This window comes from Parasteatoda tepidariorum, chromosome 7 (genome assembly GCF_043381705.1).
Source record: "Parasteatoda tepidariorum isolate YZ-2023 chromosome 7, CAS_Ptep_4.0, whole genome shotgun sequence".
In the NCBI taxonomy this organism is placed as follows: Eukaryota; Metazoa; Arthropoda; class Arachnida; order Araneae; family Theridiidae; genus Parasteatoda; species Parasteatoda tepidariorum.
Window position 1 is genome coordinate 73,808,736 of NC_092210.1, and position 26,158 is coordinate 73,834,893.

At 27.3% G+C, this 26,158-nt stretch overlaps 1 protein-coding gene across 2 annotated transcripts; it reads right to left on the bottom strand.

Annotated features, from left to right (window-relative positions):
- Positions 1-245: 245 nt before the first annotated feature.
- On the bottom strand, positions 246-25,906 carry LOC107436169 (uncharacterized). Of its 2 annotated transcripts, none has more exons than XM_043053117.2 (13): positions 25,756-25,906; positions 24,948-25,025; positions 24,581-24,634; positions 23,970-24,044; positions 21,772-21,857; positions 21,116-21,207; positions 16,504-16,552; positions 14,658-14,697; positions 13,691-13,908; positions 10,516-13,602; positions 9,583-9,644; positions 7,774-7,852; positions 246-3,265 (listed from the first exon to the last, which is right to left on the bottom strand). In XM_043053117.2, exons 2-13 carry the CDS (start codon positions 25,019-25,021, stop codon positions 3,078-3,080), a joined length of 4,104 nt encoding a protein of 1,367 aa, XP_042909051.1. In that variant the 5' UTR covers positions 25,022-25,025; positions 25,756-25,906; the 3' UTR covers positions 246-3,077. The 2 variants fall into 2 exon arrangements, with proteins under 2 accessions (XP_042909051.1, XP_042909050.1); XM_043053116.2 differs by having other exon boundaries at positions 21,772-21,860.
- Positions 25,907-26,158: the final 252 nt, after the last annotated feature.

Below are 26,158 nucleotides of genomic sequence, written 5' to 3' on the forward strand. Positions count from 1 at the left end.
TAAGCATCAAATATAGCTCATATAAAAAGCAATGGGAGCTGTGCTTCAGTCAAAATAAGAAATATTTGTGGAGAACACCAAAAATAGAAAAATATACACATAATATTTCAAGTTAATTATTGATCAATAAAATTGCTTGACTACAATCACAAATTTTTCTATTTAATAACATGAGAAATAACACTTCTGCCAAAAATAAAAGAACTTAAAATGAAATAACAAAAAAGTTTAATAAAGGACTAAGATTTGCAACTTATTTCATATAACTTTAATCAAATTTATATACTACATTTTCGAACAAGGAATAAAAAAATTATATCATTAACGATCACTCCTCAGTTTACACTATGTAAATCTATCCATTCTAATATCATGTAGTTTTTTTAAGCATCAAATATAGCTCATATAAAAAGCAATTGGAGCTGTGCTCCAGTCCAAAGAAATATTTGGGTGAGAACATGAAAAACAGAAAAATAAGTATACACATATTTCAAGTTTATTACAGATAAACAAAACTGCACAACTGCAATCTCAAAGCTTCCCATTTAAAAACATGACAAATAACATTTCTGCCTAAAATAAATTTTAATGATCCCAACACATCTTTTTCATCTTAAGAGGTACAAATTTGCAAACAATTCTTACAGAACACAAGGCAAAGTATATTTGACAAAATAAAATTATTTTGTTTCACACACATATATACATGTATATATACATTAAAAAAGTCGCAATAGATCCCTGATTATCCAAAAAAGCCTCAAACAGATATAAATTTTGATGCAGAATAGCCCTAATAATACTGTCTTGTTATAAAAAAGATGGTTTTGTTTATGAATTACAATCTGAGTGTGGAAAAATATCTTTAAAAATAGCGACAAAAAAGTTTTGTCTTAACTTTAATCTTCTATCTGGAGTGCAATATTTCAAAAATTAATGACAATAACCAGATAATATGGGGCGAGAGAATTTTCAATCAAAAAATTAGCTTCAGTAAACAGAGGTTTTTTGAATAATTTAGATGTTACTGTTTGAAAACCTTCATCACTATTCACATAAAGAATCATTAGGAAAAAGTAATAGGCTTTAATTAGCAGTTCAAAATAACAATCAGGTAATTTTTTGTGCAATTTTAGACAACTTATAAGTGAGGGAAACGAAGAGCTAAAAAAAATAGCGTAATCCACTTCTTTGAAAACTTTTTGAGCAGTATATTTCTTTAATACAGAAATAGATATATTGATACAAATATAAATCTAAATAGATTTAAAAGAAACTGATAATTATTGCTATTTTCAAGCAAGAATATATTACTCAAAGCTAAATTGTATAAGATATCTGTACTAAAGAATAAATGTACACAAAAATAAATATAGGGTTAATTAGCTTACTACATTGTTATCTGGAAACAAAGAAATAAAACAACTAGGAAATTAAATCATTTCTTAAATTAAATGGACATTTAAAAGTACTTTAGATTTTGCGATAAATGAAATGTATATGAAATGAAAAACAATGTTTTCACTGGAATTTGATAAACAAGAGGGGAAAAAAATTATAACTCAAAAATGTTAATAAGTTTTTTCTTAAAATAATTTTCCAATTAGCAAGCAGACATATTAAGAAAAATATTTCAACAGCAAAAATGAAACAAAAAGCAGAAAAAATATTTTAAGTGATAACAATAAGAGGACAGACCCTAAGTTCGAACTATGGTAAGTTAGCGAATTTTAAGAATTTTTCTTAAGCATACATTCATCATACGTAACATACATTCATCATACATAACATACATTCATCATACATAACATACATTCATCATACATAACATACATTTATCATACATAACATACATTTATCATACATAACATACATTTATCATACATAACATTTATGATGCATAGCATATATAACATTTATGATACATGACATAGATTTATACATTAAACATACATTTCTGTTAACATAAACAATAGGATACTATCATAGCTTTTAGGTCAAGAGCCTTTTACTTGATTTGAAAAGAGGTGCTAAATGAGAGAAGAAAACGATTCAAGGGGTTAGGTTAATTATGAAAATTTTGGTTCCAATCCAGTAAATATTAAACATTTCTAATAGAATACACTAAAAGGATATACATAATTCCATGAATCATAATATATTTATAAAAATACTTCAAAAGTTCTTTTTCTTTTATAGAAAATTAAACTGTTTTACAGAACATACATATTCATGAAATGATACATAAGCAAAGTAAAACGAATAAGACCTTGTATACGAAAACAAAATATAAATATAGCTTTATACAGGGTGCGTAGCCAAATTATTCTACAAAAAATAAGCACCTTTTAATCACTTTTCAAGCACTCAAAAAATATTTTTAAGCACTTTAAAAAAATATAATTAGGCAGGGTTGGAAAGTTTTTGACAATTGACGGTTTTATCTTGTTTCAACCATCATGTAAAAAAAAAAAAAATTTGGCATTGTTTTTGACAATTGTCAAATAATGAAATTTTGAATCATGTAAAACGAATGGCGTTTTCATACGCTACGGACTGACAATATGCCGAAATAGATTGGGGTTGAATTAATTGTGAAAACGTTGAATAGAACAATCTGAACTGTATCTTTGTGCATATTTTGAAGCGAAAATCAACATAGTAAAGGAAAAATCTCACTTTGAAAAAAGGAAAATTAAGCATTTTTTAAAAACATCCAATGTAAAAAGCACCTTTAAGAGCTTTTAAAACACGAAAATCAAAAATAAGCACCTTTAAGCACTTTTTAAAAACGCTACGCACCCTGTTTATAAATCAGAGCAACAAAATTATATGATGTACAGTGTGCAAAAAAAAAATTAATAAATAAATAAACTTACCACTTTAAATAATTTTTGATCTAATGATGTCATGTTTTAGGACTTAATCTAAATAATTTTTCATCGAATGTTTAAGGACACAATCTTACTGGTTCAAGGAGGTGACTTCAAAACAATGTATTCAAAATAAAAATTAACAGCAATAATATGTTTCCTTCATTCATAACATATATCAAACACCGGCTGATTTAATAAAAATTAATAATTAATTCTTGACTTCTTTAACGTAGAACCTTTACTGTTGCCAATTGTTTCCGGTGGTGTTGGTGGAATTGATTGAGAAAAAATATCATCACTATCATCACTGTCTTCATGGTTGCTACATTCTTCTCCATGCATATCTTTCAATAAGATTTTATTTTCTTCAGACAATAAATTACCATGACCTGAATTAAACGATAAAATGAGATACACAAAACAGTAGTTTTAAAAGTAACCAAAAGCAGCACAGTAATAGTTAAAATAAATTTTAGAATTTTTTCCCTCTGTTTGTAAAAGTGCAGAAATTAAAAAAATTTTAATTTTTTTCACATATTTTAGAAAAGAAAAAAAAAGAGTAAATGAAGAAATTTGGGGAAAAGATTGAAAAAAATATTAGAACAAGTTTATATTTTGCTGCTAAACATGCATAACATATTCAGTTGTGGGCTAATCTAGCTAAATATACAATTACGCGATGAAAAAAAAAATTTTTTTTAAGATAATCGAGAGTTTTCTTAACTACGTCATGTCATGTTAAAGTAAGTCCTATCCCAAGTAAATACAAGGCCCTACTAATATCCAAGCACCTAAAATAGTAACACTTTTTTTCATAAGGCTTAATTTAATATTTTTTAAATTGATTGCGATATTTTATGAAAATTTTTATAGGATAAAAATACAACAATGCTTCAGAGGATTTATAATTTTCGAACTAAGACGTTTCATAGATTAGTTCTCAGTATAACACACATAAATAAAATGGTCTAAAATGATTTTTCCAAGTTGTCAGCACATTTATATGGCCAGAAAATTGGTGAGGTTCCTTAATTAAGAAATAAATTATTCATTTTTTCATTATTTAAAAGCATTTACTTGTAATGTTTATTATCCATTCTTAATATTATTCTCTACTATTGTTATGATTTGATATTTTATTTTTATCGTGCAAATTAACAGTTTAAAACTAAAATTGGTATTCTTTTACAGGGTATACCTTATACAGGGTATCTGCTAGATTTTAGATTTTCAAATTCACGACTTTTCATGACTAATTCCAAGAATTTTTCACGATTTAAAGAAGTTACGATTTCCTATGACAAAAACAGAACAATAAATTTAAAAAAGCCTTATAATAAAATTAATTTAAATGATAGGTATAACCAAAACTGTGTTGCTCTGCATCTTCTTATTTATAGATTTTAAATTTAAAAAACAGAGTAAAAATTGAGTTGAAGCAATAAAATGACTGAAAAAAATACAAAAGTAATTATTTTTTTGTTTTTTTCTGCAGAATTATATTTTAAAGATACTTTTCTTGTTCATCAGAAAAGAAAGAAGATTTTTCTGTTCTCCTATTGAAATAAAAAAAATTAACCAATGACTGACTTGCTTCATCTAGAATTTTAAATTGATAAAATAAAAAAATAAAAATAATAACAAAAATTCTGAAATCACGGAAGTTTATAAGATAATTCGATCTAGAAATGATGTTTTTTCTATCATTTTTTGAAAGAAAACCATAATCTCTAAAGAACATGATAAAAACATTTTATATATATTTTAATAAAATATGACTGTGAGTGGGGATTTTGTTACAAATTCAGATATTCGGAACACCATGAAATTGGGGGGGGGGGATTCCATTTTAAAAATTAAGACTTTTCGACAACTTAAATACATTACTTTCCTTGATTTTCCTTATAAAAAAAATAGTTAAAATCATGACAAATTTTGCTCTGTACTGAAATTCATGACTTCCCATGATTTCTCATGTCTTTCCAGGTGCGCAGATACCCTTTTCATATTTTTTAAAAAATACTAAAACCTTTTAAGAAAAACATATTAAAAACAAACCATTTTGAAATTATTACTTAACAGCAAATATTTAATATTTGCTTTTATAATTAGCTTTATATAAAATTATTTTCAGCTAAAACTGTTATTAGGAATTAACTTCACATATTGCTAATAATCTGGAAAAAAGCATTAACTAATTTTAAAGTAACCAAAAGTTTAATTGAAATTTCAAAAAACAAAACAAAACATTAAAGTTGCAATGTTAACTGAACAAAATGATTATTAATAAAATCGAAAATGAGCGATAATAAAATCAAAAATGATTAATAAAACTGAAAATTATGAATAATAAAACTGAAAATTATTAATAATAAAACTGAAAATTATTAATAATAAAATCTAATTTTAAATTTTAATTTAATAGACGATAATAAAAAAAATTTTGATCGTTAAATATGTTAAATTTAATTTTTTATATAATAATCTGTTTATCCTTAAGAAATAAAAATAATAGAGTATCAGTCTAAAACCTCCAAAATATGGTTACATTTCAACAAAACACGTTATAAATAGTAACCAAATATTTAACTTTCTTGTTAGAAGCAAATCAAGCTTTCTTATCAAATACTTAGAAATAAAATTTCAAGTATTTCCGAAAAAGACCTAGGGTTTTGATAAAAATCTGATTAACCCCAGGTTTTTGATAAAATAAAATAAAAAATTTAAAAAAACCTAGGTAGGCTTGGATTTTTTAAAAAATTTCAGCTTTTTTCTTTTTTTCAAACTCTGTTTATTATAGAATTGTTTACTTTTTAGTACAATTGAGAATTGACCAATCTATTTCCATCCATGTTTTTTAATTTCAAGTTTTCTGTCAAAAAAGTACTTTTATTATTTTAATAAATATGGAATTATTATGAACATTTTATAACATTCTGAAAATGGCCTTATTTTATGCTTGATTTTCAAAATTTTTCATTTTAAAAATGAACCTTGTCATGATTACTATATTTTAAGATTACTATATTTTAAGCTTTAAAAGAAATACCTTATTAACTAGTTTTTTTAATTGTAAAAAATTTTCCTTTTTAAAAAAATAATTTCCTTTTTAAAAAAAAAAAAAAATATTGGACACATATTTTTGAAAGCGACAGCTGTTAAAAATATCACAGCTGACCACTGGCCAGTAGCAAAATATTCTAATTTTGCCCTGTACTAAAAATAAAGTTCAGAGTAGTAAGTTCAGAGTAAAGTAGTTTCAAATCAATGCACGGAAGATTGTTATATAGTACTGTTGCATTTAAAAAAATAACTAAAATCAGTTAATCACACAAAAATTAGGAAAGTCAGGCCAAAAAGCTAAAAATCAGGCCAATAAGCTAAAAATCAGGGCAAATTATAAACCACTCAACCAACTTTTCAAATTGGAAAAAAAAATAATAATTTAATAATAAAAAAAAAACAGGATCCAAATCAGAGCTTTGGTTTGCTTGACATTTAAAGTACACCTACAGACTTTAAATTTTATACACAGAGCAAGAAGATCATCCTTCAACATTTTGTTGGGATGTGCAATGAAAGAAAAAGAGAAATAAATATGAGGAAAAACATATGCAATTTAAAGAAAAATAATCCTGTTTTGATAGTTTCTTATGTAACAAATCACTCTACTCTCCTACCATAGGAATGCAAATTTTAAATATTCCTAACTTTTCAACTTAAATCATGAAACAGTGAGGCTGATTTTGTAGCTTACATTAATTGAATCATTTCAAACAATTTTTTTTCATTGTTGAGTTATAAAAATCATTACTGAAAGCAAGTTTTTTCAAAAAATAATAAATCATCAGAGAATTATAAACCTTGCAATTTCTTTTGTCATATTAATATTTCTTTCTTACTTTTTTAAAATTTAGCAGTCCCTTATCTAGAATCATCGGGACTTTGGCAAATCCAGAAAATAGATCTTTCCGAATAATAGGTATTTAAATTAACAAACCTAAAGTTGTTGTTTTTTTTTCATTTGATTAGAAAATTAACTGGACAGATAATCAGATAAAAATATCATTAAAAGAAAGCTTCATNCAAAGTAAATGTTTTTAACTAAAAAAAAAAGGAAGAAAAAAAATTATATATATATATATATAATAAGGTACAGAATTGAGATTTTGTTAGTAAAAACATTTATAATTTAAAGGAAAACAAAACTTTCATGCCAGGGTTTTCTTAATAATCTGCTTCATCAATATTCCCAGCTTATACTTTTCATTCCTGTTTGTTTTTCTTTAATTGCTCTCATCCTTCCAACTACTCTTTTTAGTGTTCTTATTGAAGCAAAATAAATATTTATTCAGGTTTCATAAAAAGCACCAGGAAGAAAAAAAAAATTATTTTTAACAAATCGCAAAAGAATTATTATTCTTGAAAAAAAATAAAGATATTTGTTTATTTTGATTGTAAAAAAGTGTCTGGAAAATAGACCTTTCTCAGTACCAGTAAATGGGACTTCATGCTGTATTAGATTACATGACAAATGTTGACTCATTAAATTTAAAATAAATCTCCCGTCCAACCTTGGCACCAAAATAAATTCTATTTGATTCAAAGACAATCTAGATAATACAGAATTGATTATCATTATTAAATATTAGAAAAATTAACAGTGAGTGTGTCTATAACTATAATAATAGATCTATACTAGGAAAAAAAAACTTAGATAGCTTGATTTATCCTAACACATTTTTACATAATAAATTCAAAATTTCTTGGTATTTAAAATTACTAAGTAAAGAGTGAACATTAGTTACTTTAAAACCAAATGAACATGAACCTTTAAAACCAGTGAACATTAGTTACTCTAAAATTATGAAAGCTTAATTCAGAAAGTTGTACTTACCACACATCTTAAGTTTTTCTTCGACTAATCGTATGGCTTGATCAATGTCTTCAATTTCTTTCACAATTTGACTAGGATTCTACAAAAACATAAATAAGGCTAAATAAACTATAGAAAACATTCAAAATTTTAATAAATCAATTTATGGTAATATTAGCTTTTCACAATAGGAACACGGATTTACAAAATTCTTAATGCCTTATATTACCCCAGATGTTACCATTCTGATAACATTTACAGAGATGTCAACTGCTCCGGACACGCCAAAATAATTATAATAATGGTAAATAACTACTAAGTAAATATTGCAAGTATTTGACTATTTTTGAGTGCTTTTTAAAAGCTATAGCATGACATAAGTACTATAAAGTGGTGAATTATATGAATTATTCAGAAATAGTGAGGGATAAAAATCTACTAAATTGAATTTATTAAACCAAGAATCACAATTGATAAACTACCACTTTAAAATATATATTTGCTCTCCAGAGCAAGTTGGCATCTCTACATTTGCCCCAAAATTATAGCACTTTTTTTAGCTACAATAACTTTTTCATAATATTTTTAGAAAGCATAATTCATACGCTGTATAAAAATTTCAATATTTTTATTTTTAATAAAGAAAAAAAGTTTATACAGGGGTGATTGTGAGTCCAACTCAAAAATCCGGAAAATTTCTTGAGTAAAACCATTAAAGACGCATAATGTCTTTATAAATTTAAATCATTGATATTTTCAAAACATTGAATTAATTATATGCAGCATAATTTAAATGAATATTTATGTATAAGTTTATTTTTATCTCTCATCACATTTATTATTCTACCAGAAAAAATATTTACAAATGAAAGATGCCAAGTATAAATTCTAGTTCTTCTTCTTGGGCACTACAGTCCATGACAGGCCAAGGCCGTCCCAATAAGTTTTTGCCATCTTGATCTATTCTGTGCCATGGCCTAGTTCTAATATTTTTAAATAAAATATTCAAGAATTTTTATACATAAATGTGATCGATGATTTCTTAAAGCTTCCGGAGCGCAGTTAGGGAAAAATTCGAAAGTTCGTATTTTTTCCGGAGCACAATCACCTCTGTTTATATCATTTTACACAATTCAGGAATAAACTAGCATGTTAAGTAAACTAGCAAAAGTAAGCAAAATCAAAATACTTTGAAATATTAATATTAGTAATAATTTATGAATTAAATTCTCACTCATTAAATTACCATTCATAAAATTAGGAATTTAAACTTATAAATAAACAAATTGACATATGCGTTTTTACAGGGGGGAATTTAGGAAAGCTAAATTTTCACAACAAGTTTTTTTTTTTATTGGACTAAAAATTTTACTAAGCTTTTCGGAATTTTCCCCAAACCTTGTTTCCGCAATCAGACACATTCTGCTCCCCTAGATGGGTATAATATGGTCATCCAGAAAAAATAATTTTTCCAAATAGATATATAAAAAGTGTCACAGTAAAAATTAAAATAAATTAAACTTTATTATTACATACTTTTTAAAAATATTTAAACTTTATTATCACATATTCTTTATAAGAAACAAAATCAATTTTGTTTGTTTATTTTAGCATGCTAAATTGTTTCGTTATTTGTTTAATAAAATTGTTGATTTAAAACAAATAATGCAATAATGATAAAAAAAACACAATATTTAAAAATCTACAAAACAATTATAAAACACTCAAATGTTTAACATAAAATGCATACACAGAAATTAACTTTATTCAATGAGTATTACCTATTCTACAAACAAATCAATGAAATTGAAAATGATACTAAATACTTACATCATCCTCTGAAAGAGAGCCATCAAGAGTGCTTTGCTCATTACAAGATGCAGCTGAAACATCTGTAATGAATTAATAATTTTACTCTTTAATGACATCAAAAGATTTTTTTTTAAAAAATTATTTACATCATATTTATTATTTTTGGACACAAAAAAATTATTTTTAAAGTTGAGCAATTTGAAACAGAAAGTTTGTAGTTAATTTATATATTAACTTGCATTAATATTAATTAAAGAGGAAAAGAGTCACATACTTAATCTTAGTGTGAATAACTAGAAGGAACTATTTATTTGATTAACTCATTGATGACAAAGTCAACATTTTCTACATGAGTAAAATCCAGGATTAGGAAAAAAAAGGCTTTTTTCCCACAAAAAAATCAGTTTGACGGTTTAAACCAGATTCAGTTTTCTTTTTTAAAAAAATACAATGTGTAAAAACATTTTAAGCCTTTAATTTAAATTAACCAAAATACAGTAAAATGTTTAAGTTTTCCATTTTGTACATTATTCTGTTTTCCCATGTCATTTTCTGCAGGTCCTTGAAAATTATTCATACCAACTATGTTCTATAGTAATATCTGGATTTTAAGTTATAATTTTTAAAAAAAATCCAACTTTATACATTTTTCCAGTAGATCAAAATCATTTTTTCTCTACAATGACAATATTTTACTTGTCTCACAGCTGTTTAAAGCTACATTAACAGACAATTTATGTTAATTTTAGTTTAAGTTCAGGCAATAAAACCTTTTAAGCTAACAAGACAACTTAAGAAAATTTAATTCTTCTAAACATTTTAAGTCATTAAAAAAAAAAAGAATTTTTTTAATACAATACTAAAGTGATTATCAAAAATTATAGCTGTCATTAGAGTTAACCAACTTAAAGAAGTGGATAATTAAATGAAACAACATAAGCCTTCACATACTTTTGCATTTAGGACTGGTTGGTTTTGAAGACTTTAAAATAGCTACTTCATCAACTTCAGATGATTCAGGCTCGTCAGAATCAGAAGAATCTGGATCATTTTGTATTCGTTTAAATTTAGAACTCTTCTTTTTCTTTAGAGACAATCTTGATACTTTTTTCTTTGTATTTGTGTTCGAAAATAAACTTTTCTTGTTAGGAAGCAAATTCAGGACACGGTCCAGCGGAGATGTAGTTCCGTCAATCTGGTTCAGTTCATTTGGATCAGCAGTTAATTTATTCTGTTTTTTATTGCTTTCATGAGACACAGGATTTAGTTTATCAGCAATATTCCTAAGTGGTGCGACTAGATCATCAGCAAAAGCCATAACAGGATCAGAAGAAAGAGCATCATACTCTTTCATCAAGCTAGCATAATGAGATGCAGTTTGACCGGGATTTAAATCTGACAATTCACTCAAGAAATCAACATCATCATCACGTAATGCTTTCTTGTATAATTCTTCGGAAGAGTCAGAGTTAAGTACTTTATGTTGATACACTGTTGTTGCACCAATAGGAAGAGTATTTTTCAAAATGGAACAATCTTCATCTTGATCCATTGAATCTTGAGAAGTATCGATAATTTCCACTTTTTTTTCAGATACACTAATAGAATTTTGATTTTTTTCTGAGCTTGCTTTAGAATTGATTAGGATATTAACAGAATCTTTCAAATAGTTTGAATCTGAGTCAAAAGATTTTTTACTATTTGTTTCCATATTAACGGGAGTCTCTTCAATCTGGACAGGGAACTTATAAGATGTTTTTCTTGATGGTGGAAGAATAATCTCTGTGTTGTCCTTAGTAGTTACATTAGAAAAATCTGAAACATCTTTTACAATCGACACATGTTTCACTTTAGGTTCTTCCAGATCTTTCACAACAGACATACTACGAATATCTTTCACATTATATGTATCAGGAACACAATTTAGATTACATGAATCAGTAGCTTCATTCAGTTGAGGAGTAGATTCAGAGTCAGAAAAAAACTTACTTAGAAATGGAAATGGATTGGACTTACGTTTAGCAGCCTCAGAATTATCATCAGCCTCTGAGCAATCAGATTCCACATTCGAGGATGGTAAAACAGCTGGTGAATAATTCTGAAACTTATCAGTCAAAGTTTCAAAAGATTCTTTTGACATTAAAGCAGGATTAGTTTTTCGGTGCAAGTCACTCATTTCAGGGATATTAATCAAATTAGTACAATGCATTTCAGATGTATTAGAATCAACAACTTTCAATACAGATACATTAAGAGTGTCATCAGCAACACAAATGTGAAGTTTATAACTGTCTGATAAAAATGGGAGAGAACAAACTGTCTCGGACTTTCCAGAAATAGTACTCTTTGTAAAATAGTCTTGAATTTCTTCTAATGTCAAACAAGTTCTCTTCACAACTTTAGTTTTTTCAGAAGTAGCATTTTCTTTGCTGCAAAACCATGAGATAGATTTAGGATGAGGAAATATTGCATTTGAAGTAAACGTTTCAGTGCGACAGCAAGGAACTTGAACTGGTAATGCTGGCACAAGTGATTCATTATGATTCTTTGCATCATAAAAATCTATTCTTTGCGATGTTTGTTGAGAATGTTCAACATAAAAAACATCTGATTCCGGTGAAGAATTGCCTTTAGAAAATTTTCCTATTTTTGATACTCTGCTTTCTTTTATGAATCCTCTAATTGGAGTTTTACAAATATTATCACTCCTTTCACAATTTAATTCTGTGTTGACTAGGTTATTCCCAGAAATGGAACTTCTCTCTTTAGCTGTTTCTAAACAGATAGGCAAAGAACATGGATGATATAAATTTGCTTCTAAAATATCCTTATCTGGAACCTGAAAACCAGTATCCATTGGTTCTTCAATCAAATCAGTTTTCTTTTGCAAATTTATTCCTTGATTCATCTCATCTCTCACCCCTTCATTGGAAGGAATGTCATCATCCGCAGCTTGCAAGATACAATCAACTGATTTACAACTATCAACAAACTTATTTGGTTGAGCTTCTGAAGTGTTTTTATTTCCTTCCACATTCAAAATAAGCTTCTCGCGGCTCATTTGATTGACACCATCTTTAAATGCATTCTTCTCATTCGTATCAGGCACCTCTAACATAGGTTCGTCCTCATCCATACTTTTTCTCATATCTTTAAGACTTTGGATTTCATAATCAACTAAGATTTCATTATCAAGAACTCTGTTTTTATTTAAATCTGACATTACTTTTGATGGGGATGATCTTTGACTTAAATCTTCTGCTGTTGGGACAGTTTCAGATATTTCATTGCACTCAGGCTGCTTATCGAAAGTTTCACATGATTTTTCATCACCATTACTGATTTCATTAACTGGGCATGCAGAGCTGTTTCTTTGCACAGACAGTCTAGAAAACTTTTTAACTTTAAAATCTTTTCCTACTTTTTTAACTCTGGACCAACCAGGAGATTTTGATGCTACATTGCCCTTATTCATTTGCGGACTTGCAAATGAGTGAACAGATACTACAGTATCAGAAATATCATCAATTTTAGAGTTCTTTGGATGAGCATCTATATATGATTCTTGCGGTTGCATAGTTACTCTACTTGGAATTTCAATTTCTGCTAATTCTTGACATTCCTGAGATACATTTTCATCAACATAATTATCCTTGTTCTTTTCGATAACTAATGCATGATTTTCTGCTTCTTTAATCTCTGAAATCAAATCTTCTTCAGCGGAAGAATTTGATACACACAAACCAGATTTATGAGGTTTTTTCTTGAAATTGGGTTTACATTTATTAGACGAGGTTTCAAAGTCTTTTTCATTTTCCTTGCTTAATTCATCGTTTTCACAAAATATTTCCATTTTGTCAGTCAATTTTGGATTTACTACTTCTCTGCTTTCTCTCTCAAAATCATTAGCATTATTAGTTTTATTTTTCAAAGCCAACAAATTTTTCTGGTTTTTTAAGATCACTTTATCTTGATTCCTGGAGATGCTTTTTTTAGTTTTTCTTCTAATTACTAGCTTCTTTTCTTTTGATTTCTTATCTGAAATTGAAAATGATTTTACTATAAAATGACTGCTTGTCTCAGAAAAATAAATTATATTATGAAAACATAAACTAATGATTCATACCTGTTTCAATGTCAGCAAGTAAAAGTGGCATATTTTCAACATCCACTTTATCCTTACTATCAGAATATATGTTTGTTTGCTGCCTGTCAGCTGTAAAAAAAATTTCCAACGATGGCAATTCATTAGAGTCATCATTGTCTGAAATGGCTGGGCAATAACGCTTAGTTGCTAGTGGTATTGCTTCTCCTGCTGAAGAACTAACTTCTTGATTGCGTAACCTATAAATATTAGAAATTTAAAATCAGTGTTATAGTTCAATAGTACAACATAAAATTTGTGGAAAACCTATGGCCAGTCAGTTTTTTTATTTTTTCAAAATTTACAAAAACTATTTAGAAAATTTCTAGAAATTTTTTATATCTTAAATATATTCAAATCATACCTTTTTTTATATAAATATAAGTTACCAAATACGATTCAGAACAGAACTATGCAAAAAAATATTCAATTATTTAAGGCGCATGCGCAGTATGAAAGGATTACTTTAAATGCCATAGCTAATGCCAAAAATAATTTAAATGCCAATTTTAGAGATTTTTTTTTCTTCGAATTTTAAAATATTTTTGCTATGACTAAAAATTACATTAAAATTTTTGTTAAAATATTTTTGCAGTTAAAATAAGAAAATGTAAGACAAAAAAAAAATTATTCTTTAAAACATGTCCATATTTTAATTGGTTAGCTTAAATTATATATGTAAGCTCAGTTTACAAAATTTTGTGCAGTTATTACAAATGATAAACATAATTCACACAGGTTAAAAGCTCATAACTATATTTTTGGCTTAGACTTCAAAAACACTTTTTTTCATTCATAATTTCTTGTCTGTTCCTGAAGCTGATGAAAACTTTAAATTTTATTGATATGTATGACTTATTAAGATGTATTGAATACATAAAATCATCTGCTGAATTATCAAAATATTAAACAAAATATAACAAATTATTAAAAAGTCAGAAAATCATACTTCTTTAAAGGAATCCCATTTTCAGATTCACCTGGTTCCTCTGGAATGAATTTTGAAAATAAATAAATTGTATAAACAAATAAAACATAAAATATATATGTGTGAGTGAGTGTGCGTGCGTGTTACGCTTTGAAAGCAATAACATTGTAAATTAATAGTGTGGCCGGTATTTATTGAAAAATATACAGGAAAATTCAGGAATCGTATAATTTTATTAAAGAAATTGTGGGAGGCCCACAAATGAGAACATTACATGTTAATGATTAGATAGAGAAAAGCCAATTGACCTTGGAATGAGGGTTTTTATATCTTTCTGGACAATATATTTAAATATTAATAGGTCTTATTAACGTATGACTGATCAATTTCCCAAGCTACTAAAGACACATCACATTTTCTGTGAGAATTAGATCAATATTATTACCTTCCTTGTGGGAAAGGTCTTAATATATAATTCTTTTAACATTACATAATATCCCCACCTCCTCCGAAGAAAGGTCTGACCAATATGATAGTCTATTGGTCAGAACTTCCCCATGCACTCAATTACAATTAAAATTAATTAAATATAGTATATTGTCTAATATTATGTATACATAAATAAAGTATTACAACAACATTTTAATAAAAGTTACTAAATATTTCTGCATAATTTTGAATAATAATAATTAATAACCTTATAAAAATTAATAATGAAAATGTACACATCTCCTTTTCGTGTTGAAAAGAATAAAATATCAAATATCGAACCATATCCAAAATATCTAAAATAAAAAATATCAAAACAAAATTTCATAATTTCATAATAAAGTTCTTTGAATAAACTGGATGCATTGTTCAGGCCTAAACTTATTACGTAAATGGTCACGCTGCACCCCACAGGTGCAGCGTGACCATTGACGTAAGTTTTACGGATAAAATATTTTTCTGAATTAAATATAGATATTTTATCTTATTTTCTGCCCTACTCAATGAAGCAGGTATAAATGCACAAATTACATACACAGGAAATGGTTACGAGGTGAAAAACCGCAGAACCTTCTTGTACCAATTGGCTAAACATCTTGTGATAGATGAAATGATCCGACAGAGGAGCAAGAAAAATTTACTTTCAGTATTTTGCTTTCGATTCGTAGACATCACGAAACAAACTTCTCAAGCCGCAGAAAATTTATTGTATGAAAATCAAGCCAAAAAAAAAATTGTGCAAGCCATGTCAAAAAAATAACCAACGAAAAACAAAGTACTTGTGCTACTTGCAGAAAATACTTATGCTTGAGTCATGTAACAACAATTTGCAAGGATTGACAGTCCTGCAAAAAGTCTTGTTCAGATGAAGATAGTTCTGCATCAGACAGCCTCTAAAATAATATTTTCATACCAACATGTGATATTGAAATAAGTTGTTCCTATATACAAAACTCTCAATGTTTTTTTATAATTTTACTTTCCTTTGTTTTTCTTTATGCTGAGCAATTATTTCTGATACTGTTTTTTAATAAATTTTACCAATTAAATAAGTTTTTTGATACTTTATCTCGCTAAAGAATCTTAAATAAGTAACAATTAACTATTTAAATTAGAATAAATTTCACTTGGCTTTCAAAAAATCAGAAACACATCATAGGTGCAACGCGACTAACCATGTCGGAAACAAGTGCGAGTCTAACAGAAGGTTAAAGGTCTTCTACAACACAAAGTCTCAGGAAAAAATTCTGTGCCTCCCAAAAGTAGTCATAAATAGAGGAGGTCGATGCATAGAGGTGGTTTTTCCTGGAGGTTTCACTGCATAAGCTAAAAAGAAAAGTATATAAGAAAATAAGATAGGAAAGACAAATTCACTTACTACTCAACATAATTTCCTCCGATTTTCTTTTCTTTGATTTCATGATATCCTACAAGGAAGGGAAAAAAAGCAATTATAATATTATTAAAAATCTAAAACAATTTTCACACCAAAACTGTAGCAATAATAAATAGAAAACAAATTTTTTACTTAAGATAGTAGGTTTCAGATAAAGGTTAAAAAAAATTTTAAATTTTATTTAAGCATCAAAACTTAAAACATTTGTAAAACCCAACTGCTTTGCTACATTACTTCAATGATGCCTCTTTATCGCAATTATCAATTGAGACTGTAACATGTCTTGGATAAGCATTTGCTCGTTCACTCTGTACTTAATATGAATATCCTTGGTCATACAAATTTGAAAAAGCAACATAGCAAAAAAAGTTGATAGCTATAACTTTCAAAATGTTATACCAAATTTAAAATATTTCTAGAATTTTCTATGTTACAATCAGTTTGTAAATCAATAAAACTTTTATAGTAAAAATCTATTTATTTAGTGCATTCGTATGAGAATTTAGTAAGCTAGGTTTATTTATTTCCATTAAAAAAATATAAAACAAAAAAACAGCATTTTAATTTCTTAAATTAAAATAAATACAAATTTCTATTTTTAAGACACATCATTTAAAGTGTAGTGAGTGTTCTATTGTTTACCTAAGACCTACATGAAATTAGTCCATTCCATAATTTATATGTAGCAATATTTTTATTGTACGAGACTGTTTGGGTAGATCATACTCACAAAATAAATTGCTATACTGCTGCACTAGGCCATTGTCTATTACTATAATAAAAATACTGGTTGTTTTAAAATTATTAAAGTGCACTAGGCTTTAAATATATTTCGCCAAATTATTGTCGTGTGATTTGAATCAAATTAGAATATGAGGATCTCACTCACTTCCAAAAAATTGCATTAATTTTTGTAAAAGGAAAATCTAGGTTTTGTATCAAATTGTATTGGGTAAGAAGAACACCTACAGTACAGAACCCGTTATCCGGAAATCAGAAAACCGGAAAACCAAAAAACCGGAATGAAATTCCATACATTTTCCCACCATTTTCAAAAAAAAAAATTTTTTTTTTCCTCATAAGATTTCAGGATTTTTTTTCTATTTTGAAAGATGTTTACCTTGCCATCATTTTGGAAATAATCATTAGTGTATTACTTCGTTTTAAGATTATTTCCAATTTTTTTTTTTTTAGTTGGGTTTAACAATAAAAAAAAACGGCTTTTTGTAGCGATTCAGAAAACCGGAAAAATCAGTTATCCGGAATAGCGATGGTCCCGATCGTTCCGGATAATCGGTTCCCTACTGTACTACATAAAAAAAAAACTTTTTTTCTGCACTTTTTTTTTAAAAAAAAAACCATGAAACACAACATTTTTACAAGATAAAACAAACAAAAGTAATATAATAATTATTTTATCTTGCATTCTTCCAGAAAAAAAAACATTTCTCTGAAGTAAAAATTGCATTAACTAATAATTTTAAAAGTAATATTAATTATTATACTAATACAGTAGTATACTAATTTATTTATTTGTTAAATACATAATAATTGTAAACTAAAATATATACTAATAAAATTAAACTAATACCATAAAATTTATTATATACTAACTTATGAATTATAGTATACTATTTAAATATAATTTTAAAAGTAAATAATAAATTGTTTCAAATAATTCATTATTTAGTATTGGTCATATCAAATAGCAATAGAAAAAGTATGCACATTTTACCAATAAGATTATGGCATTATTTACCTAAGCAAAGCAGTGCTGAAATTTTAATTCCACAAATCTGAGCTTAATAATTAAATTAAGTGCAATGAATTTTATATTGTTGAATAAAATTGTAGCACATTTACTGACATGTGCGTGCTAAAAGAAGAAATTATCTGAAAAGTTTCAGAAAGTATGGTTAGATTTAGATTATGTGTTTTTAGTTTCACAGTCAAATTAGATAATCGCTTCTCAATGTGTAGTTTTCTTTTTTTCTTTTGTACGCTGAAGATTATTTATGCTCAGTTAAATGAATATTAAATAATAGACTAAAAAAGAAACACTTATAAATTTTAAAGGAAAAAAAATTCTATCAAATAAATACAGGTGATATTCAGACATTTAAAAAAAAATCACATTATCTTATTTTTTCTGCATTTTATAAGTCACCATTGAAAAACAAAAACGTGATTTTAAAAACTATGAAATCTACAGCAATAACTGTGACAGAAAAAAAAGATTAGCAACAAGTCAAAACCATATGTATAAACAAAGTACTCATGTGAATTGGACGTGGCAAAAAAGGGTTACTTAAATGCAGAAATGAAAAATTACCATATTTTAAAAGCCGTGTGGAACTTAGCAATAAGTGCCAAAAAATCTATCCATAAAAACAATAGAAACATTGCATTAAATAATAAATACTCAAAAGCGCAATACTAATTTCTATTATGGTAATAATATGGCTATTATGGTAATAATATGGTTATTATGGTAATAATGTTAATGAAATACATCAAGATTTTTAAAAACCAAGAGAAATTTCAATGCTGTAAAATATTAAAAACATAAGATTCTATTTTATATAATAAAGGTGGAGGTGGCCCACCTTGGGACACTAGTTTTGCATAATTAATCCTTATAAAAAATAGATTCTTAATAAAAAGATATTGTGCATACAAAGTATTTTTAATTTATATAATCTATGTTTATTAATAGTTATTATTTCTTATTTTAGTAACTCATTAGACTTAACTAATGACAAGAATTGGAAGCAAAAAGCATAAAAATAGTGCAGCAGTTCATGCTAACAATGTTGAAAAATCTGCCGCAAATTTTATCATGGGAAATGACTTGTAAAAAAGCTGCTGAATACTACAGTATTAGTAAGACCACTCTGAACAGCCATTTTATTTCCTTAAAAAAAAAAGAGAGCAGCCAAATTATAATTTTAAATATACAGAGTCGGAAAATATTCACAGATAAGGAAGAAACAAATTTAGTAGATGTTATAAGCCTCCAAGTACCATTAAGGATTAACAATATGTGATGCACGATCACTTACACATGAGTGTGCTTCACCAAACCAAATGAACATTCCTCCAAACCAGGAGAATGGAGAAAAAAAATCTGGGAAGACCAGCATTTAATGCACTCAGAACCAGTAATTAGTGAAACCAGTAATTAGTGATTTATGCAATGATAACAGTGTTGATGACGCTTACAGCTTAGATGAAATGAACAGTGAGTGACAGCAAAATATTTAATGATAAGAAAAAAGTTTACCGACAAAAAGTAGTGAAACAAGATTACATATTGGAGATTTTGCTCATATCAAATTTGCTGGTAAAAGATCGGTTGTTGCCTTCGTAGGTTGCATTTAAAGAGTTGATGGAGATGAGTTATCAGTTTTGAGAAGAGTAAATCAATCTGCAACATTTATTTATCCCGAAAAAGAAGACAAATCATACATAGATTCAAATAACATTTTGTTAAAACTTAAGCAGAGCAAAGATTTGAACATTCTTTATGTTTGGTATTTGCTTCTGAACAATTGGATTTACATACAAGAAGTTGAAACTAACAAAATAAAACTTTATTAACAAAATTTTAAAAAAGTAAATTTATTTAGTTATACTATTTTTAGAGAATTTCTATTTAACTTTTCACATCTTTTTAACTGTCCCAAGGTGCCCAACTAGGAGGTACACTTTGGGACAAATAACACAGTAACTAAACATTTTTTTAAAATTTTTTCTATGATAGATACAAAATCAAAACCTAGTTAAAAATGCTTTCAAATGTTATAAGAATACTAAGTAAAATTTTGATAATAATTGATCAAAATAAAAATTTAAATAAAAAGTGCCCCAATGTGAGCCACTCTCCCCTACTCACTGAAATATAATTTTTCGATTTTCAGAAGTGTGTAGAGCAATGTAAACATGGTGGAATTGGGCATATGTATGGAGAAGAAAAATTAACAAATATCGTAAATATCTCATGAAAATGAGATCAGCACTAATTTTTCAAAAGTTCATGCACAAAAGGAAAAAAAAAAGTTGTCAAATTTGTGTTTTAGAGATAATAATATTGCCAAAACAACACATTTGGACCAACTTTTTTTTTATATATTTGGTAAGATCGGTGCAGGTGTGGGAACCTTGAACACATAATTAAATAAATAAAATTACAAATACATAAGTTAAATGGTAAAGATAATCAGTACATTGTATGCTGATATTGATGAAATGGTAGTTATTGTTTGCATATTAAGATTAAATTGCATTGTTGTATCAATTGGTAAATTAATACAACTATGGTGATTTAAGATTAAAATTTAAAAAAACGACCAGTGTTTAAAAAAAATTTTAAATTTTAAGTGTCACAAAAAAAAATAAAAAAACATCCCTAAATATATTATCACTTCAATGGCCTGTGACAAAATTTAAAAAGCTCTAAGGACTATTTAAAAAAAAATAAGAACTTTTAATTTGAAATAAAGAACTTATAAAATGTATTAATTATAAAATATTCTAAACAATACACATTTATTTTTTATTAATTAGGAAATGGGAATGTGAAAAATTTGCATACCTCTAAAACTATATGTAGTTCTGGACCAATAACATCTCTTAACTCTGGTGACTTCTTCTGACTTTCTCTTTGAGTATTTTCTTTAGGAAAAGCTACATGTGAAACAATAGAAAATAGTGAGAAATAATTTAGGAATAAATGTTTTTAAGTCATCTATATCAGAAAAACAGTTGTTAAAACAAAAGCTTAAAATCAGCAATTAAAATTACAATTTTAATGATTTGATTTATTTCTTTAAAAATCTATAATGTAAACAGGATTTGTACTAAAAAAATTTAAATAAAGTTTCTCCTTGACTTTTCTAGGTTTTCCAGGTAGATTTACTTTAAATTCTATATGTTAATATTTAATAAAAGTGTAAATTAGAATTATAAATAAAATTGCAACTCTGAGAAAACATTTATAAATTATTTTAATTTTAAAAAAAATCAGGTGATTTAAATTATGCTTGCTTTGATTAGAAATAATAAGACTAAATCTCTTAATCATTTAACTAATAAGAAATATACAACAGGTGTACATACGTATAAGGAAACACATAGCTATCCTTTTTCCTTCCCAACAGAGAAGGCAAGTGGAGAACAACAAGAAAAATTTTAAAATGTCAAAAAATAATGTGAGATGTCACTCAAAAGTAAAATTGAAATAATTCTTACAGTTCCTTCCAAATGCTTTCCCGCAAACTTCAGCAAACTTTTTAGCAGCATTTATTACCTTCTGTCTTTGAATGGATTTTTGTATTCTTCTAAAACAAAATTATTTCATTTTAGTTATAAAGCTGCATATTTTTACTTATGAACATTTTCAAAAATTTAATATGTATGACATTATGAAAGTGATATTTGAAACTCATATATCAAAATAATTTCTTAGTAAAAATAAGGAATTTTCAAAATTATGTCAAAAAGCACACCAATAACTGGCCTTTTTCTGCCCATCCCTGGTTCTGTAGGAAAAGACCAGGATGCGCATTGGATCTTGAGACTGACAGACAGGCTCAAACGGCCGCCTCAAGACTTATCAGTGGGCACCTAAAATGTGTGACCTTTGAATGTGGCCGCAAAATCTTCCCAACGTGCAGCAAGTGCCATCTGATGCCGGCCTCCCCCAATCATATCCTCGATTGCTTGGGGCTCGCTCTTGCGGATATCCGTGATAGCCCACTTCTGGTGCTTGACTTTGCTAGAGTTCACGGTCTCATGGATTTGATCTAGCTGTTGCTAGATCCTGAAGGATTGGATACAACAACATAACTGGCCTTTAAAAAAATTTAAATAATTTAGATTTACGATGAAATACACCCCGGATAAAGCACGTCAAAATGTGAACAATCAAATACGAGATTTATAACTCACAATTATAAATATATTATACGACGTTATATCATATTAAATGTATCATTTTAAAAACAATATGGAAATCAGTAGTTATATCTGCAAAAAAATGAAAATGATTGGATTTACAACGAAATCAGAAAAAATAAAATGAGCCAATAACTGATTACTCAAATTTGAAATTTGCATATCACAATATCATATCAAAAATATTAGATTTTTTTTTTAAATCATACATAATTTCAAAGCAATTACCATGGAAAGAGATTTTCTATTTTTTCAACAAAAAAAATTTTCATTGTGCTCAGAAGCTTACGAAGGCCTCACATCAAGCACGTTTAGGCATGCTTGTTAATAAAGCAAACACCAATCAAATTCAAAGAGGAGAAGCAACTTATTATATGATTGGTTCATCCGATAAGTATTCTAAACGCAAGCGAGATAAAAGTACCTCTATCGCACTTGTGTTATGCTTTCTGAACCATCTGCGCAAAGCGTCCAAAACCAATCCTAACAATGATATTCGCCTTAGTCACTAGCAGATGAAATGAAACTTATCAAGCACCTTTGAGTTTTAAAACCTTTTAACTTGATGAAGATTAACTGTTAACCCCTCAGTGTTTATTTTGATTTCAAAATTACGAGTAACATGCCAGATGAACACGAAAGAAGAAGAGGGTAAGACCTGCGACAGGTGTTCAAAGCAGTTCCAGAAACAAAGATTACTATGTTAAAAACTTCATGGTAAATTATAGTTCAGGTATGAAATTGTTAAAAACATTTTTTAATCCTGCAAGAGAAGATTCCGAGCACACCAAAACACAATTCGCAAATGGAAACATAAAAGATCGGCATTACCTACTTTGGTGTTAGAAAGAAATAAAGTAGAAAAAATAACTGAAGTAGGATACAGAGATGCAAGTGATAATGAAGCTGAGAACAGCCAACGTGTTGAATGATGAGTGATAAGAAGTTGATAAATCAGCTAATGTAGAAGAGGTTATTCTCGAAACATCAAATGATGGAGTAGAAGATACAGAAAATAGTGACAAAAAATTTACAGAAAAAGAAGCTAATACACTGGCAGTTGTTTCACTGGTTTAACTATAATCCTTCAGTCAAGGGCTATGGACCTTGGGTGACAGACAGTATTAATATCATAAAATAATGTGCTGTGTTAAATCTTCTATAATTGTCAATTATTTTCATTAAAAAAATCTTTTATAATTTTTACAGACATTTATAGTGTTAATCATTCATATAATATATATATATTTCAAAAATACTGGCTCATTAAAACAAATTTAAAATATGTATTCCTGGTTTAGTTTTTCAGCATATTTAAATTAGTTATACAGCATATTTAAAATAATGTAAGATCATAAATAAAACATACCTTCGAGTAAAAGGTTTTNCATTAAAACAAATTTAAAATATGTATTCCTGGTTTAGTTTTTCAGCATATTTAAATTAGTTATACAGCATATTTAAAATAATGTAAGTTCATAAATAAAACATACCTTCGAGTAAAAGGTTTTTTGCACAAGGGGCAGGGTCTCTGATACTCTGATTGAAGAGTTTTCGTGATGCAGAATCTAAAATAATAAATTCTTTTCAAAAACCAATAAAAATGGATAAGAATTAAAAAGTGTAAAATAAGAAAATATGCTCTAAACAATAGTTACAGGGGTCAGTCTAGGTTTTTCTGTAAGGTACCTATTTTGTGAAAATGTAGACATAATTTGTGAAAATTAAAAATTATATTAAAAAATTTACACAAATGTGGTAAAAATATGGATTTATTGTTTCTGACGGGAAACAAAAATAAAATTTTACATTTTCCAAAAGTTGAATTTGTGAAGGTACCGCTAAACGGTAGTAAATTTGGTCTGGACAGACCCCCAAGTTAAGTCTTAAAAAGTACAAATTAAAGAGAATGGTGAGCTGGGTAATATTTGAATGAGTTTACTAAACATCTAACCATTAAATATGCTAATAGTTTTGAAAGAAATGTTAAACATTTGAAAACATCTTCCATTCTTTCTGTCTGACCAAATTGGGTAAATTAGTCCCACAATATTTTATAATTACACAATACTATTCTCAAAGCATATATTGTCATTTATCTTACCTGCAGAAGAAATGTCCACAACCAACAGATACTGGATTTTTTATAAATTCAAGACTAGAAAAAAGAGTAATTAAAAAAATAAATTACACAATATAAGACATCAATCATAAAAATTAATAGCTTCAATTTAAATAAACAATTCAATTATAAAAAAACAAGACTTACATCAAATCCATGATGTTTTCATATTATACTTAGAAGGATATTTACTCAGTTTTAAAATTGGGGGATTCATAATATAAAATGCATTATCATGTTTGTAAAGAAAAATTACATTAGGGAATATTTTAGAGAAAAGAATTTTAAAAAAATAGTTGAACTTGTATAATTTGTTAGGAAAAATTACAAGAGAAAATCTATACATTACCAAATGGCACATTCGAGTGACTTCAAAATAGCACCAACTGAATTAGTTATCTTTTCTTCCAAAGAATTAGCCATGTTTCTGATAATATAAAAAAAGTTTATTAACATAACAACAATTTTAAAATCAAGAACACATTAGGTATAAGAAATTGCATATGCAATGCAAACATGATTTGGTACTAAGCAAATTTAATTTTATGTTACCTGTTTTATTCTCATTCGAAAAAGCAATATAGCCAAAGCTAGTGTTAAACAAAGGCATCAACCAAAGTCTAAATATACCAGTACCATGATAAGGCAAAGGATGGAACTCATACAGCAGTATATAGACGATTAGTTGAGATTCACAAGCACTTAAAACAGTTCATCTAATTGTGAATTCAACTAAACAATGCTAACCAAATTTAAAAACAAAAAACGTGAAACTGATGGAAAATATTATACATACAACTAACACGTAGGCTACAATAAAATAATGAACAAAAACGTTTTTAAAAAAGATAGCAGTTTGGTAATGACACAAACATTTTTAAACGTAAACGTTTGATAAATCGAAAATAATTAAGAGAAAAGAAGAAAACAATTAATAAATTTGTAAATTTAAGATTTTTTTCAGAGCAATTTGAAATTAACAAATAACATAGTATTACATAATCAACGGTTTGATTGACGATTACAATTTCAATAAATTTAATAAGCAGATTAATATTTGATTAATAATGATGTACAAATAGGCTAAGAAAAAAATATTTTCACATAAAAATTCGCAAATTTACAAAAAATCGTAAATAAAAAAACTTAATAACTACCTGAAACAATAAAAATTTCATAACACTATTAGCGCTTTAAATTTCCGTTTTCAATTTTGTAAGCTTTTTCGCGCAAAATAAACTAATGACATCAGATTATGCGGTCACAGTCAAAAAAGGCAATTGAAATTCAGATTTCTTTTTCAAAGTTAGAGAGAAAGAGGGCGTTGCTTAGCCGACACTGCTTTGAGGAAAATGTGGGTGATTTTAGAGGGATAATAGAATTTTTTCTAAATAGGCAAGTAAGGTATTTATTTTTATCACAATATTTTTTTCCCGCTAACGTGGATAATACTAATCCAGAGACGATCGGACTAATAGTTTTTGAATTTATAAGTGTTTTATGTACAAAAAAGCAAAAAAGTACAGATTTGTTCTTGTATCTATTTACGCATCTGATATT